The sequence below is a fragment of the Bombus flavifrons genome, chromosome 10 (genome assembly GCF_040668555.2).
Source record: "Bombus flavifrons isolate JBK064 chromosome 10, iyBomFlav1_principal, whole genome shotgun sequence".
Lineage (NCBI taxonomy): Eukaryota > Metazoa > Arthropoda > Insecta > Hymenoptera > Apidae > Bombus > Bombus flavifrons.
Window position 1 is genome coordinate 9,648,207 of NC_138451.1, and position 17,011 is coordinate 9,665,217.

The 17,011-nt window shown below is 34.0% G+C and overlaps 3 protein-coding genes across 3 annotated transcripts; all 3 read right to left on the reverse strand.

Annotated features, from left to right (window-relative positions):
- Positions 1–52: 52 nt before the first annotated feature.
- On the reverse strand, positions 53–2,007 carry LOC138184396 (acyl-coenzyme A oxidase 1-like). The gene is given in 7 exon segments (XM_069122276.1): positions 53–433; positions 506–668; positions 818–980; positions 1,118–1,249; positions 1,432–1,551; positions 1,633–1,756; positions 1,849–2,007. Coding segments are annotated over 7 exon segments (1,242 nt in total).
- A 2,519-nt stretch (positions 2,008–4,526) lies between these two features.
- On the reverse strand, positions 4,527–9,534 carry LOC138184007 (acyl-coenzyme A oxidase 1-like). Its single transcript, XM_069121632.1, has 11 exons — positions 9,284–9,534; positions 7,674–7,833; positions 7,250–7,418; positions 7,034–7,157; positions 6,833–6,952; positions 6,535–6,650; positions 6,212–6,381; positions 5,893–6,055; positions 5,477–5,820; positions 5,134–5,389; positions 4,527–5,016 (listed from the first exon to the last, which is right to left on the reverse strand). The coding sequence occupies exons 1-11, from the start codon at positions 9,411–9,413 to the stop codon at positions 4,756–4,758; spliced, it is 2,013 nt and encodes a 670-aa protein (XP_068977733.1). The 5' UTR covers positions 9,414–9,534; the 3' UTR covers positions 4,527–4,755.
- Positions 9,535–10,134: 600 nt separating this feature from the next.
- On the reverse strand, positions 10,135–16,273 carry LOC138184009 (acyl-coenzyme A oxidase 1-like). The gene is made up of 4 exons (XM_069121634.1): positions 16,144–16,273; positions 10,783–10,942; positions 10,342–10,510; positions 10,135–10,249 (listed from the first exon to the last, which is right to left on the reverse strand). The coding sequence occupies exons 1-4, from the start codon at positions 16,271–16,273 to the stop codon at positions 10,136–10,138; spliced, it is 573 nt and encodes a 190-aa protein (XP_068977735.1). The 3' UTR covers position 10,135.
- Between the last annotated feature and the right edge of the window lie 738 nt (positions 16,274–17,011).

Here is a 17,011-nt window from a genome sequence, read left to right on the forward strand (position 1 = left end):
CCTCTGTGACTTCTTGGAACAATCGATCATGAATTATTGACTATGTAATTATTTAGCAATATGTAATGTATTCAGAAACAGTATACCCTGCGGCTACGGCGTTATAAGCATCAATCAAACATTCCAAATCGTTACTCCATCAAAGATGTTTTTTTACTCCTTTTGCTGCTTCGTTAAGATACTCTACAGATTCTGGCAATGGTTCACCATCCATAGCTTGTTTCCATGATTTTATGAGGTACCTAGCTATTTGCAAAAGTGGGACTGTATTTTCCCCTTCGTAAGTACAGACTGCAGTGACCAATCCGTAAAGAGCTGGCAGATTGCTAGCAGTCATGTATCCATGTCCACCACAAGATACCCGAAGCTGCTCTATTCCAGCTGCTGTATCTGCAGATACAACTGCTTTTAGGCAACATGACAAAGAATGCAACTACAAAAGAAATTAATAGAGCTAGAAATATGAAGAAAAGTATATTACTATACAGAGTATAAAGGTGTCAACCTCCGGTAGTTCTCCATAATCAGCCTGATGTAATTGACTTCGTACCGTATTATACATATTCCAGACCCAAGTGGCAGTAACCTTTATTGCGAAACATGTGACATTATAAGGAAAAATTTCGTACTGTTGCGTAATGTAATCGAGAATCCGTACCTCTGGTCGTCTAAAAAGAAAGAATAAAACAAATACTAATTTGGTATCAGCGGGAGATATTTAATTTCAATTAAAAGAAACATTTCCAATGGAGACATTTTTTAATAAAGAGACATAGGGCAGTCGATGTTACTGGAGATTGTTTTTAACACAACATACTTTATTTGACCTTGACGTCTTGCTACGCTGTATCGAACCGCAATAGTAACAGCTTTCGTTAAATAGTGTAGGAGGTTCTGCAGCAACATTACTCGAACGAACACCATCGTACCGTACGTTAACTTATCATTTGTAGATTTTACGTATGTTCCATCTTCTATACCTACAACAAGAAATGTAACTTTACAATTTGTTCTAATGATTATTACGATGTCTGAACAGTTCTGTTTATACAGATTACAGACATCAGTTTCCTTTCAAGTTCACAATCACCACATGATATTGCACTTCTTACAGCACTTTTATGAAAATTTACCTTGGAATTCTTCATCAACATATTCTCCCGTGGTATCCTAAAGTCGTGAAATCCGAGAAACCCATTGTTAACGCCGTTCATCCCCAATTTTGTACCTATTTCTCCAATTATAATACCTAAGAATTACATACAGATTAAATTCACTGTTTGCTATATCTATTGTTCAGCAAATTATAAACAAGGAAGTTGTTTGATTTCATAATTGTTGTTTGATAATGTGAACAGTTTCTTCTCTTTTCTACACATTGCAGTATAATATATAATTAATTACAAACGATTAAGACATTTATTTGTATACCCTTTAAAGGTTCGTGTGTCTCCACGTCTCTTAATTGTACAACAAATGGATGAATTCCCCTACATTCTCCCTGGGTGTATAATTGCGCAACGACTATTGCATGGTTTGCAGTGTGACCCACTGAAAATTTTAATTGTAAATAAATCACACTGTTTTAGTGACCAACATTATTATTATGTTAAACAATTACATTATACTTACGCCCGCCTGGCCACCATTTGTAGGAAGTCAAAGTTGGACTATTCAAAACAAACTCTTTCATTTCCGGATCGTACGTTGCCGTAGTTTCCAAACCCCTGAGAAACGCTCCATGGCCTAGTTCAGTCTAAGGCAGAAGTGCGAGATTAAATTTACTTGAGAAACTTTTAGAATCTGTGACCATCTTGTTTAAAAAGAATATTCTCCCTTGCGTATTACCTGAGCATATGTTCCTATAACATCGCCGGTCCAAGCTCTGTTTATCTAATATGCTTGCTGTTCAGAATTTGCCTGTCCCAGAATAGAAGGTAGAAACATAGCATAATGCAGGACCAATGGATTTCCGTATTCGGACAATGCAGACCCAAGTCTTGTCATAAAGATATCTCTGCTAAAAGGCTACGTTAAAGGTACTACTGCGTTATCTGGTAAGGAAGGAAGTTCTACTTTATTTTAACATTGGAAAAAGAAAATAGTGTAGAGGAAAACTAAATTACTCGTTAGCATAGTTATAATTATGCTCATACGTAATTTTATTGAGAATAGGAGGAAATATTTGCATTTTTTTTCTTCTTTAAAAGAAACAAGCAATGACTCTCTAATGTCAAATAATGGAACTGTGTTTGTTATGTGACAGGATATAGATTTTGACAAGATCTGCAAAACATTTTGCAGTAAAAAAATGATTATCTTCCTCGTCTGAAAGTTGCTATTCACTAATTACAGTCTTCTGTAATTTTGTGAAGAACATTGTGAAGAACACATCCGTAAAACGTCTTCATATATATTTTTATGGCTTTTATATCTCGCTGCTATGTTTTCTGTTAACGCTAGAACATCCAAAAAATATTATTGTGAGATTAAACATTTAGACATATTAGAGCACGTATAAAATAATGAAAAAAATTTTTAAATAGAGACACTAGAAGACCAAAATACAGCAATTAAACGCGCGTGTAATTTGTATTAATAAACGTTATAATAGTTAATTTTCAGCATTGAATAGGAAGAATATTGATCTATTTTTACATATATTATATAACTAAAACGTAGTATACTACATGCTACATAATAATTATATTTTTAAATGTGAATACAAATATTTACAGTTCGTACATGCAAATATGCAATATTAAATATTCTCTCTTATACGTTCGTGTTCCTTTCTTCTCATTAACATTCAGACGTTATTGATAAAAAAGATGAATACATATGTATATCTTACAATGTATTGCAATATGTTACATTTATGTAGTATCGGGAAAAGGGCCTAATAAACATCGAGTTAACCATGAACAATGTCGCGAGAGCCGAGGCGCCGTCGGGTACACGTACACACACACACAAGTACACAAGTATATGCACACAAGTGCATAGTTTCGTAGAAAAGGTCTACGTGACCCTGGCCACGAGCGTCTGCGGAACACGCGTGTGGTGGGCCTAGGAAAAGACAAAGGGATGCTAGAACGGCCAGAATGCGAGTGGAGAAGTGCAGTCTGAGTTGAGAGGTCACGGAGTGTGAATGGGGAAGTCAAGGCGTGTGTGATAATGATACGTAGGACGATATTGTAATCGGTTTTTGTTACTGAGTATTGCTTATTAAACTACACTAAACCCTAATTAAATCATCATTACTTGTCCTTACTCTAAGATCCATAAGTTACTACATTTATATTTTAGCAAAGTTAGTAATATTCATGGTAGATATATGAGGACTAAGTAAATTGTTTTACAGTAGAACTGATTTCGACTTTTGTTGCGTAATACATATATTAAAAAATATATTATTGTACCAGTGATATGGTAACAAAATAAAAAGATATTAAACTTAATGGGAAATAATGAAGGGGGTAACGTAATCATAACGAAGAATAGCAAACAGTACATTACTTAATTATTTATTCATTTAATAATTTATTGTCCATTAATCGCAAATTAGATTTGCAAATGTGACAAAATATTTAAGAACTGGTCTAAAATTCTCCGCAAAATTATCCAATTATTTCGAAATATTAATGACGTTAACAGACTAGTTCAAAGCGTAAAATGGATAGAATAATATTACTCTATCTTTAATAACAAACTGACTGTACAGTTTTCAATTTTGCTAAATCAACTACGAACTCTGTTACTTGTCCAATTCATACATATACGTATATAGGGTTTTCGGCTACTATTTCAATATAATTTAAGAGCTGATTCTTGACGCTGAAATAAGACGAAAATCAAGAATAAGAAAAATTGCGTTCTCAGCCTTGTTTTTTAATTATTGACAATTAAAAATCGGTAAAAATATCAACAGGCGAAAGCACAGATCCTCCTCGACCGATCCACCTGTTTCCAAAACAGCTGATCATCAAAGATTGTTTCTTCTTGAATTTTTTGTATACATTTCTCAGGTTTTGACGTATCGGTATCCTGCAATTTATTGACATATTTTGTAAAATATGTTTGCGATAGGTATAGTCCTATTGAGATACTTTTCGACGTATAAACTTCGTGCTGTTGCACTATTGCCGACCGCCTTAAAATATATACATTTTATAATAAATATGGCTAATAAAAACATGCACAATACTACTTGTATCTTACCACTTTCATTCCGTAAAATGTAATTTTCTTTGAAGCGCTCCAGGAAAGATAGACACTTGTGCACTTGAAAATATCACTTTGCTAATTACAAAAACTGTATGGAACACGTCACTTTTCACAACATATTTAAAACATCTTATCCGAGAATGATCACACAATCCTAAAACGTTTCTCTTAAAAATAAAATCTCTATCAAACGTCCAATCGAAATTATTACAGCGATAGTCCATTATATAAATTAAATATCTACGATGAGAGCCCATAATAATAATAGAAAACTACGTTTGTTCTTCTCTTTTTTGTTAAATACTAGCTTTCAACAAAATGAGCCAATGAACACTTACACATTCTTTCGATATTGCTAATATGATATAATGTTACAATTGTATTTTTAAATGAACAACCATGTTATTTATGGAATATCGATTTATAAAATATTAAACTGTAAAATATTCAAAGTTCAATCCCCACATACGATATACAATATAGCTAATTACGATTTACATTTTCCTTTAAAAGTATAGAAAGATTACACTATAAATTACTTTTAACGAATGGCAGGAAATATTTTTTAAAAGACGTGTTCACAGTTTCACGATTAAGAGGACTCTTCATGGCTTCTTGAAACAATCGTTCGTAAACGTTACCATCGTAAGCACCCAAAGCCGAGCAAAGAATATGGTCATCACAATCGAAACCGTCAACGATTCCTACAGCATTTCGACGAATTGTCATCAGCAAATATTCCAAGCGTGAATGAAGTGCCTGCACATGCTCTTTCTGCATAGAAGAAAACTAAAAAAGAGAAAGAGATGAATCACTCTTGAATTCAAATTATCCTGCAAGATATAGTAATAAATTTTTATTCTTTCGCAGTTCTCTGTGATTAGTTTCGAAAAAATCAATACTCACCCGAAGAAAATTGCCAACGTTCCTCAAAGCCCAATATACGATATACAGTTCGCAGAGTTGAAACATTACTTGACGAAATTCTTCAGACTTCGAGTTTAACTGTTTAATAGATTTTGTAAATGTCTTTACAATGAAAGCTCGAGCGTGAGCTTCCGCACACTGAGCTAGTTCGATGCTCGTTTGGTTCCACGCCTCCTCCATCGGAACTCCATCACGTATTCTGCGATCCAAATGTTCTGCTGCTAAACGAATAGATCTACGAAATGATAAGAATATCGTAAACATTCTGATAAATATCTATGTAATTATTCAGCAATATTTAATGTATTCAGAAGCAGTATACCCTGCGGCTACGGCGTTATAAGCATCAATCAGACATTCCAAATCGTTACTCCAAGGACGATGTTTTACTCCTTTTGCTGCTTCCTTAAGATATTCTACAGATTCTGGGAGTGGTTTACCATCCATAGCTTGTTTCCATGATTTTACGAGGTACCTAGCTGTTTGCAAAAGTAGGACTGTATTCTCCCCTTCGTAAGTACAAACTGCGGTCGCTAATCCGTAAAGTGTTGGCAGATTGCTGACAGTCATGTATCCATGTCCTCCACAAGATAACCGAAGTTGCTCTATTCCAGCTGCTGTATCTGCAGATACAACTGCTTTTAGGCAACATGACAAAGAATGCAACTGCAAAAGTAATTAATAGAGCTAGAAATATGAAGAAAAGTATATTATTATAAAGGGTATAAAGGTACCAACCTCCGGTAGTTTTTCATAATTAGCCTGGCGCAATTGTTTTTGTACCATAGAATACATATTCCAAACCCAACTAGCAGTAGCTTGTATTGCAAAACATGTGGCAATATGAGGGAAGATTTTGTATTGTTGAGTTGCGTAATCGAGAATCTGTACCTCTGGTTGACTAAAAAAAAGAAAGGCAAGGATAATTTAATATTAGTAGGAGAGACAATCTCATGTAGTTAAAACTCTAGTTCAAAGTAACATTTCCCATGGAACGATTTCTTAAAAAAAAGACAGAGCAGTCGATGTTACTAGAGATGATTTTAACAGAACATACTCCGGATTTATTTGACCCTGACGTCTTACTACGCTGTATCGAACCGCAATAGTAACAGCTTTCGTTAAATAGTGTAAGAGGAGCCGCAGCAACCTTACTCGAACGAACACCATCGTACCGTACGTTAACTTATCATTTGTAGATTTTACGTATGTTCCATCTTCTAATACCTACAACAAGAAATGTAACTTTACAATTTGTTCTAATGATAATCACGATGTCTGAACAGTTCTGTTTATACAGATTACAGACATCATTTTCCTTTCAAGTTCACAACCACCACATGATATTGCACTTCTTACAGCACTTTTATGAAAATTTACCTTGGAATTCTTCATCAACATATTCTCCCGTGGTATCCTAAAGTCGTGAAATCCGAGAAACCCATTGTTAACGCCGTTCATCCCCAATTTTGTGCCAATTTCTCCAATTATAATGCCTAAGAATTACATACAGATTAAATTTACTGTTTGCTATATCTATTGTTCAGCAAATTATAAACAAGGAAGTTGTTTGATTTCATAATTGTTGTTTGATAATGTGAACAGTTTCTTCTCTTTTCTACACATTGCAATATAATATATAATTAATTACAAACGATTAAGACATTTATTTGTATACCCTTTAAAGGTTCGTGTGTCTCCACGTCTCTTAACTGTACAACAAACAGATGAATTCCCCTACATTCTCCCTGGGTGTATAATTGCGCAACGACTATTGCATGGTTTGCAGTGTGACCCACTGAAAATTTTAATTGTAAATAAATCACACTGTTTTAGTGACCAACATTATTATTATGTTAAACAATTACATTATACTTACGCCCGCCTGGCCACCATTTGTAGGAGGTCAAAGTTGGACTATTCAAAACAAACTCTTTCGTTTCCGGATCGTACGTTGCCGTAGTTTCCAAACCCCTGAGAAACGTTCCATGGCCTAGTTCAGTCTAAGGCAAAAGTGCGAGATTAAATTTATTTGAGAAACTTTTAGAATCTGTGACCATCCTGTTTAAAGAGAATGTTCTTCCTTGCATATTACCTGAGCATATGTTCCTATAACATCGCCAGCCGAAGCTCTGTTTATCCAATATGCTTGCTGTTCAGAATTTGCTTGTTCCATAAGAGCGGGTAGAAACACAGAATAATGCACGAGGAATGGATTTCCGTCTTGGAATAGCGCAGTCCCAAGTCTTTCTAGAAGGATATTTCTGCAAATAGACAACATTGAGGATATTTTTTTACTATTGTATAACCAAAGAAGTTTTATTATCCTTTAGCATCTAAATGATACAGAAAAAAAACTAATTTAATCGTTATTATAATTATCCTCTTATTCGACGACATTGAGAGCAAGTGGAAATATTTGCATATTTCTTTGCATCTGAAAAAACTAGTAATATCTTTTCTTCACATAAGAAGATATATTATGCAAGTTTTCTTAAGGTGAACTTTAAAATGCTTACGAAAGAAAATTAACATCTGCTTTTCCTGAGCGTCGCAATTCTCTAACTTTGTGAAGAACATTGCAGGTTATTCGTAAATTATCTTCATATATTTCTTTATGGCTCTTATATTTCATTGCTATATTTTCTTTTAACACCAGATCATCCAAAAAATATTGTTCTGAAAATAAAATATGAACAAAAAATAATAAAACATAATACAGAAATGAAAATACTGGAAAAATAAAATAAAATAATAAGACGTGTCTGTAGTTTTCATTAGTAAACTTTATAAATGGACAAATTATGTATTCACGTTTAGGATACAAGTAAGTGATAATGTCATAAACTGCAGCTGCTTATATCCTGTCTTTTCCTTGCTAATACCGCAATGTGATTTATAAATATGATATTTGCATTTTTCCGTGTGAATCACATTGAACTTTAAAATACGACATTTATGTCATAGTAATTTATTAGTACTCCTAGTAGAAATATAAGGGGCAGTATCAGTAATTTAATAACAAAATAAAGAAATATCAAACATATTGGAAAATAATGAAAAGAATAATGTCTGAATTAATTTATAGAAAGTTATTAAATAATACAATTTACTGCTTAATATTTTATTCATTTAATAATTTATTATCGTACTGTAAGTTGGATTATTATAATGGATAATTATATTATTATTATAGTATATTTATAGTGTGTATTAAGAGTTTACTGCTTAATATTTTATTCATTTAATAATTTATTATCTTACTATAACTTGGTTTATAATAATTTATAGTATGTTTGATTCTAGTTGAATCTAATGCTTCAATCTAAAGGGTATTGTCTTTTTAGTCTGCGGATCTAATCCGACGTGACAAGTAATTGGATTTTGGTCGTTGTTAACTCTTATATTATATCTGTTTCTGAACTTGGATATTTCTTCTTTAACTGTGGGTATCTTCAGGTCGCGATGTATTGTTTCGTTCGTAACATACCAAGGTGCATCTATCAAGGATCTCAGAGTTTTCGATTGGAATCGTTGGAGAATTTCTATATTGGAATTACTCGCTGTTCCCCATAGCTGGATCCCATAGGTCCAAACAGGTTTTAATGTGGCTTTATATTGCATTATTTTACTCTGCATGTTTAAATTGGAGCGTCTAACAATGAGCCAGTAGAATTTTTTAGTTTTGTTTTCAGTTCTTTAGATTTATCTACGATGCGCCGATATTTCTAATCAGAAACGAACTTTATTGACTTCATTATCGATCACATTGATTAATAATTTTCTTTCCATGCATTTCAAGTATTGGCCATCTCTATAATACTGTAAATTTGTTATGAGAAACTGTTTTCTAATTGCTGGAATTCACATCTTTCAGAATCGATATCAATTACTCTTTGGTGAGAAACCTATAGAAACTTTGAGCCAAGTATATACGCTAATTACATTAACAATTTTATATTTCTAGAAATATAATAGCAATATACAATTATATTTCGTTCTCGTGGAAAGGAAATATTAATTTTGCCAGAATTATTTAGTTCTTAATAACAGTGACAACGAAAGAAACTGAAATTATTTTTTTGATAATTGGCGTTAAACTAAGAGGATAAATAAAAACTACCTATACCTTGATCACGGCGTTGTCTCGTTTTTTCTGCACTGCCATCGAAGAAATACGTGACTTCCACAGGATCGAACGTACATCTACTTCGTTCATATTGTAAATCCTTGTTTACCACCATCTTCTGTTGCTTCATATTGTGTAGATTACTTTAAACTGATCACTGACAAAGGAGTGTGGTCGTTTAATCTGTAGCCGCACGTATCTATCTAGATAAATTTCTTTCCAAACGCCGGACTTTTATACATAAATATACGATACTGAGTCACGATCGGAATATGAGCGTGCGGATTTCTTATATTGTCGCGTACGATAGCTTCAAACCTTTGTACCTACCTAATTCACCATTTCCATTTCTAATCCAAGTCCAAACACAAACACAAACAACTGAAACGTAACATAATACCAGGAATTTATAGCGAGATACGAGTAATCAGGTAAAACTATAATCTCATATTCTAGAATTACGCATAATTAGTTGTGATAATTCCTAATTAACAATGTTTTGTTTATCACTAGAAAGACTTCAAGTGACTGTTTTTATAAATTACATATGAAATAAAATATATGAAATATCTTGACTCCGTACTACAAATTTCTTAGTACGACCTTAAACAGATTTCGTCTATCTAATTCATGCAAACAAAGAATTTTAATAATAGACACACGTTGCTTCTAAATCGATTCCTATTTCAAAATATTACGTACTTGATACTCGTTAGATGTAACATACGAAGCGAATATATATCATAATTCAAGACCATGGTACCGCAGTGGTACCAATGAATCTCACAAATTGCATTATATTCCTGTACAAATAGTATTAATCCATTGCGATAGGAAATTAATAACGCCTGGTCACCATTTGTAGGAAGTCAAAGTTGGATTATTCAAAACAAACTCTTTCGTTTCCGGATCGTACGTTGCCGTAGTTTCCAAACCCCTGAGGAACATTCCATGGCCTAGTTCAGTCTAAGGCAGAAGTGAGAGATTAAATTTACTTGAGAAACTTTTAGAATCTGTGACCATCCTGTTTAAAGAGAATGTTCTTCCTTGCATATTACCTGAGCATATGTTCCTATAACATCGCCAGCCGAAGCTCTGTTTATCCAATATGCTTGCTGTTCAGAATTTGCTTGTCCCATAAGAGCGGGTAGAAACATAGCATTATGCACGAGCAATGGATTTCCGTCTTCGAATAGCGCAGTCCAAAGTCTTTCTAGAAGGATATTTCTACAAATAGACTACATTGAGGATATTTTTTTACTATTGTATAACCAAAGAAGTTTTATTATCCTTTAGCATCTAAATAATATAGAAAAAAAACTAATTTAATCGTTATTATAATTATCCTCTTATTCGACGACATTGAGAGCAAGTGGAAATATTTGCATGTTTCTTTGCATCTGAAAAAATTAGCAATATCTTTTCTTCACATAAGAAGAAATATTGGAACTTGCTTGGTTATATAACCGTTTCCTTGAGGTGAACTTTAAAATGTTTACAAAAGAAGATCAATATCTGCTTTTCCTGAGCGTTGCAATTCTCTAACTCTGTGAAGAACCTTGCAGCAAATTCGTAAATTATCTTCATATATTTCTTTATGGCTCTTATATTTCTTTGTTACATTTTCTGTTAACACCAGATCATCCAAAAAATATTGCTCTGAAAGTAAAATATGAACAAAAAATAATAAAACATAATACAGAAATGAAAATACTGGAAAAATAAAATAAAATAATAAGGCGTGCGTGTAGTTTTTGTCAGTAAACATTATAAATGAACAAATTATGTATTCACGTTTAAGATACAAGTAAAACAAACTTTACTACATACTGCATAATAATGTCAGAAATTGAAGGTGCTTATATTGCCTTTTACATGCAATATATTCTGCCTTTTGAAATCAAAAAAAAGATAAACGAAGCAGTGCCAAAGAAGAAAGTGAAGATAAGGAAATGGGGCATGGAAAGCGTGGTACGACAGGGAATGGAAAGAAAGGAAAAGAGAGATGAGAAGGAAGATGACAAAGTTTAGGAAAGGAAAATGCAGCAGAGAAGCGCTCATAGAGGAAAAAAGGCATTCAAACAGTGGTGTAAACAAAGAAAGGAAAGACACGAAGAAGAAGAAATGGAGAAAATAAAGATGATCAAAACAGAACAAGAAGCGTGGAAATACATTAATAAATACAGAAGAAGTAGAGAAGGTATAGATGAGGATATAAGCGAAGAAGAGTGGAAAAATCACTTCATGGAAAGGAAAGACACGAAGAAGAAGAAATGGAGAAAATAAAAATGATCAAAACAGAACAAGAAGCGTGGAAATACACTAATAAATACAGAAGAAGTAGAGAAGGTATAGATGAGGATATAAGCGAAGAAGAGTGGAAAAATCACTTCATGAAAATTTTGGAAGGGACAGAGCACAAAGAGAGCAGAAAAACGGGGGGGCATAGAGAGGAAGAGAAAATAACGGAAGAGAGAGAAGATAATATAAGGAAGGAAGAGGTGATTTACCAGCTAAGAAATTTGAAGGAAAAGAAAGCAACGGGGTAAGACGTGTTAGAAAATGAGGTATGGAAGTATGCAACGAAGGAAGTGGGGGAGGCGTTATGGGAGTTGTTAAGGAAAATGTGGAATAGGGAGGGGATACCAGAGGATTGGAAAGAAGAGGTGATATGCCCGATATATAAGAAGGGGGACAAGAGATCAGCGAAAAGCTACAGAGGAGTAACACTGACGGATACTGCATACAAGATCTACGCAGAGATACTGGATGAACGACTGAAGGCAGGAATTGAAGACAAATTGGAAGAGAGCCAATTTGGATTCAGAAAAGGAAGAGGAGTGATCGATGCGATTTATGTGATAAACCACATCATAGACAAGCAGCTAAGCAAAGAAAGAGGGAAATTATATGCCTGCTTTGCGGACTTAAGAACAGCGTTCGACAGGCTAAACAGAGAGAAACTGGAGGATAAAATGAAGAAAATGGGGATTAGCGAAAAACTAATCCGAAGGATTAGAGAAATATACGAAGAAACAAGGAATGTAGTGAGAATCAGGAACCACAACACAAGAGAATTTTGGACTGTGAGGGGAGTCAGACAAGGGTGTCCATTGAGCCCCATGTTATTCAATATATACGTGGCAGGTCTGGAAGAAGAACTAAGGAAAGGACAAGCTGGGGGCATAGTGGTAGGAGAAAGAAAAGTGTGGCCATTAACATATGCAAACGATATTGTGCTGATGGCGGACAGAGAAGAGGAGCTAGAAAAAATGTTAAAGAGACCCAAAAGATGTTTAAAGGAAGCTTCGGCTTCGTTAGAGCTGAGCACGGAAAAGACCAAAATAGCAGTCTTTGGAAAAGGAAGGAACAAAAGGAGACAAAGAAAATGGAAGCGGGGAGAGCAAGAATTAGAAGAGGTGGACGAAATAAGGTACCTAGGGTATATACTACAGAAAAACGGAAGTGATGAGAAGCACATACAAAACAGGAAAAAGAGAGCAACAATAGCAATGAAGAAAACATGGAGCGTGGGAGAAAGAATATTCAAACAGGACTACAAAAGGAGAATGAAGATGTTTGGAGCACTGGGCATTTGGATGTATGGAGCTGGAACATAGTAGAAAGACTGGGCAGAGTTCAAAGGAAATATGTGAAATGGATATTAGGCTTAAATATGACAACACGAAATTATATACTGATAGAAGAGTGCAAAATAATAGAAATAAAAGAAAAAGCATTAAAAAGAGCAGCAAAGTAAGAAAAGAAAGCCCTAGAATCAAAAAAGGAATTAGTAAAGGAGTGTATAAAGGAAAGAGAGAGAGAATGGGGGAATGGTCAGGAAGAGAAAAGAGCAAGAAAGAGAAAGAAGGGACTAGAAAGGGACTAGAAAGGAGGGACGCAGATAGAAACAGGAGAGGAGCAAGAAAGTATGACAGCAGACCAAATTATAGAAGAAAGAAGAAAGAGAGAAACAGAAGAGAGGGGGAGAAGGATAAGGGAATGCAAGTAGAATATACACTACAGAAGCATAGCCAAAGAAAAATTACCAAAGTACTTAGAAGGGAGGATGAAGTGGAAGGACAGAAAAATAATGGCAAGATTCAGATGCGGAAACGAGACCAAAGCAAGGTAATACTGGAAAGAAGAGGGAGAAAAAAGATGCAGACTATGCAGAAGGAAAGAAGAAGACCTAAGACATGTAATAGAAGAATGTGAAATAAGAGGACCAAAGGACATAGGAAAATCGCTAAACGAGACTGGAGAAGGTTTAGCAGAACTGAAAGCAATAATAAAGAAGAGAAGGGCAAACGACAAGAAGGAGGCACAGCAAGGAGGCTAAAGATCAAAATTGCAATAGTTTTTAGTCATTAGTTGCTAATTTATAGTTCCTAATTTTTAATTTGTAGAAGTAGAATAAGCAAGGTAGTGCAATAGAATAGAGTGGAAAAGAGGGGAGGTAGACATATAAGAAGAGAAATAGACATAAGAGATGTAAAACCGAAAGTTCGTCCAAAGCCGAAAGGCACGGACTAAACAATAATAAATAAATAATATTCTGTCTTTTCTTTGTTAATACTGCAATATGATTCAAAAATATCATATTTGCATTTTTCCGTGTGGATCACATTAAACCTTAAAATACGACATTTATGTCCTAGTAATTTATTTGTACTCCTAGTAGAAATATAAGGAGTAATATCAGTAATATAATAACAAAATAAAGAAATATTAAACATATTGGAAAAGAATAATGTCTGAATTAATTTATAGAAAGTTATTAAATACAATTTACTGCTTAATATTCTATTCATTTAAGAATTTATTGTTCATTAAACGTTAGCAAGAATTTAAATTTATAATTGTTTGATATCATATATAAATGATAAATATCATAAGCGTTTACATAATTACAACAAAAATATGTTTAAATTGTTGGATGGGCAAATCTGTGGATAGATATTTTTTTTCTTTGGTAGACTATTTACAATCAATTCTCATTGGAAGAGAAGAGTAGCAGAAGAGGGGCAGGAACGACAGGTAGGGAGCACAGCAAGGGAATAAAAGCCAAAGACGGAAAGAGCACTTAGTTATAAGTGTTAGTTATGAGTTAGTACATAGAGATAAATCGAGTAAGGTGCAATAGTTAAGTATAAGCAGTTGTATATAGTTATAGAAGAGCTAGTGTAAGAGATGTATAAGTGATGTAATGGAATTATATAAGAGATGTAAACCGAAAGTCGTCCAAAGCCGAAAGGTATGGACTAAGTATAAATAAATAAAATAATAAAAATCAATTCTCTTTGAGAATTATAAGTAAATTATTTTGGCGTGGTACTATAACTTGGATTATAGGAGTTTATAGTATATTTGAATCTAATGCTTCAATCTAAAGGGTATTTTTTTTAGTCTTCGGATCTGATCCGTCGTGTCAAGTACTTGAGTAACTAATTGGTTTTGATGGTTGTTAACTCTTATGTTATATTTGTTCCTGAACTTGGATATTTCTTCTTTAACTGTGGGTATCTTAAGGTCGCGGTGTATTGTTTCGTTCGTACCATACCAAGGTGCATCTATTAAGGTTCTTAGATTTTTTGATTGAAATCGTTGGAGAAATGTTGGAATTACTCGCTATTCCACATAGTTGTATCTATAGGTTTCCAAACAGATTTTAATATGTCTTTGTATAGCATTATTTTACTCTACATATTTAAGGTGGAGCGTCTGCCCATGTGCCAGTAGAATTTTTTTGGTTTTGTTTTCAGTTCTTTAGATTTATGTACGATGTGCCGTTTCCATGTCATTCTTCTGTCTAGGATCATGCCCACATATCTGACTGTATCTTTGTTTGGAATTGGAATATTATCTATGGTCACCTGTGGGCAGGATTGTTTTCGCAGCGTGAAAGTTGTATGATTGGATTTATTTTCACTTATTTTGAAACTCCATTTATGGGACTACTTTTCTATAGAGTCAAGACCTCGCTGGAGAGTTGAGGAGGCAATTATCGGGTCTGAGTGGAATGCTAATAAAGTTATATCATCAGCAAATGTCACTGTGATATCTTTGTTAAGGTTGGTAAATTGGCAGTGTAGATAGAGAAGAACAGAGGTCGGAGGACACTGCCTTGGGGTATGCCAGTTTCTATTGGGAATGTTACGGTTATAGCGACTAAGTATTTAATCATGAACAGCTTATTCGTTAGATATGATTTTAAGATGGACTAGTAGGTGTGTGGTAGAATTTTCTTTAGTTTGGACAAAAGTCCTTCATGCCACACTTTGTCGAACGCCTGCTGAATGTCCAGGAATACCGCAGAGCAATATTTTTTCTCTTCCAGATCTTGGCTGATTTTATAAGTTAGACGACGAATTTGCTCTACCGTAGAATGTTGCTTCCGAAAACCGAATTGATGATCTGGCGTTGTTTTCAAATCCTCTAAGAGTGGAAGGAGTCGTTTCGTTAGCATCTTCTCGAATAATTTGGACAGAATGGGTAGAAGACTAATTAGGCGATAAGAGCTAGTTTCTTGTATTGGATTTCCAGGTTTAGGGATAAGAGTAATTAATGGTATTTTCCAGGACTTAGGATAGTATTCAAGGCGACGAATTACATTAAAAATAGAGGTAATGAAAGCAATCCCTTTTATGGGAAGCTCCTTGATAGCTTTGTTACTTATCCGATCATGTCCCCATGCTTTTCTGGGATTTAGATGACGGATTAATTAGTTCTAGTAGTAGATTAATTAGTAGTAGTAGGCGAATTATTTAGTTCTTAATAACAGTGAAAACGAAAGAAACTGAAATTATTTTTTTGATAATTGGCGTTAAACTAAGAGGATAAATAAAAACTACCTATACCTTGATCACGGCGTTGTCTCGTTTTTTCTACACTGCCATCGAAGAAATACATGACTACCACAGGATCGAACGTACATCTACTTCGTTCATATTGTAAATCCTTGTTTACCACCATCTTCTGTTGCTTCATATTGTGTAGATTACTTTGAACTAATCACTGACAAAGGAGTGTGGTCGTCTAATCTGTAGCCGCACGTATCTATCTAGATAAATTTCTTTCCAAATGCCCGACTTTTATACATAAATATACGATACTGAGTCACGATCGGAATATGAGCGTGCGGATTTCTTATATTGTCGCGTACGATAGCTTCAAACCTTTGTACCTACCTAATTCACCATTTCCATTTCTAATCCAAGTCCAAACACAAACACAAACAATTGAAACGCAACATAATGCAAGGAATTTATAGCGAGATACGAGTAATCAGGTAAAACTATAATCTCATATTCTAGAATTACGCATAATTAGTTGTGATAATTCCTAATTAACAATGTTTTGTTTATCACTAGAAAGACTTCAAGTGACTGTTTTTATAAATTACATATGAAATAAAATATATGAAATATCTTGACTCCGTACTACAAATTTCTTAGTACGACCTTAAACAGATTTCGTCTATCTAATTCATGCAAACAAAGAATTTTAATAATAGACACACGTTGCTTCTAAATCGATTCCTATTTCAAAATATTACGTACTTGATACTCGTTAGATGTAACATACGAAGCGAATATATATCATAATTCAAGACCATGGTACCGCAGTGGTACCAATGAATCTCACAAATTGCATTATATTCCTGTACAAATAGTATTAATCCATTGCGATAGGAAATTAACAATAATTGTAGTATGTTAGTACAAG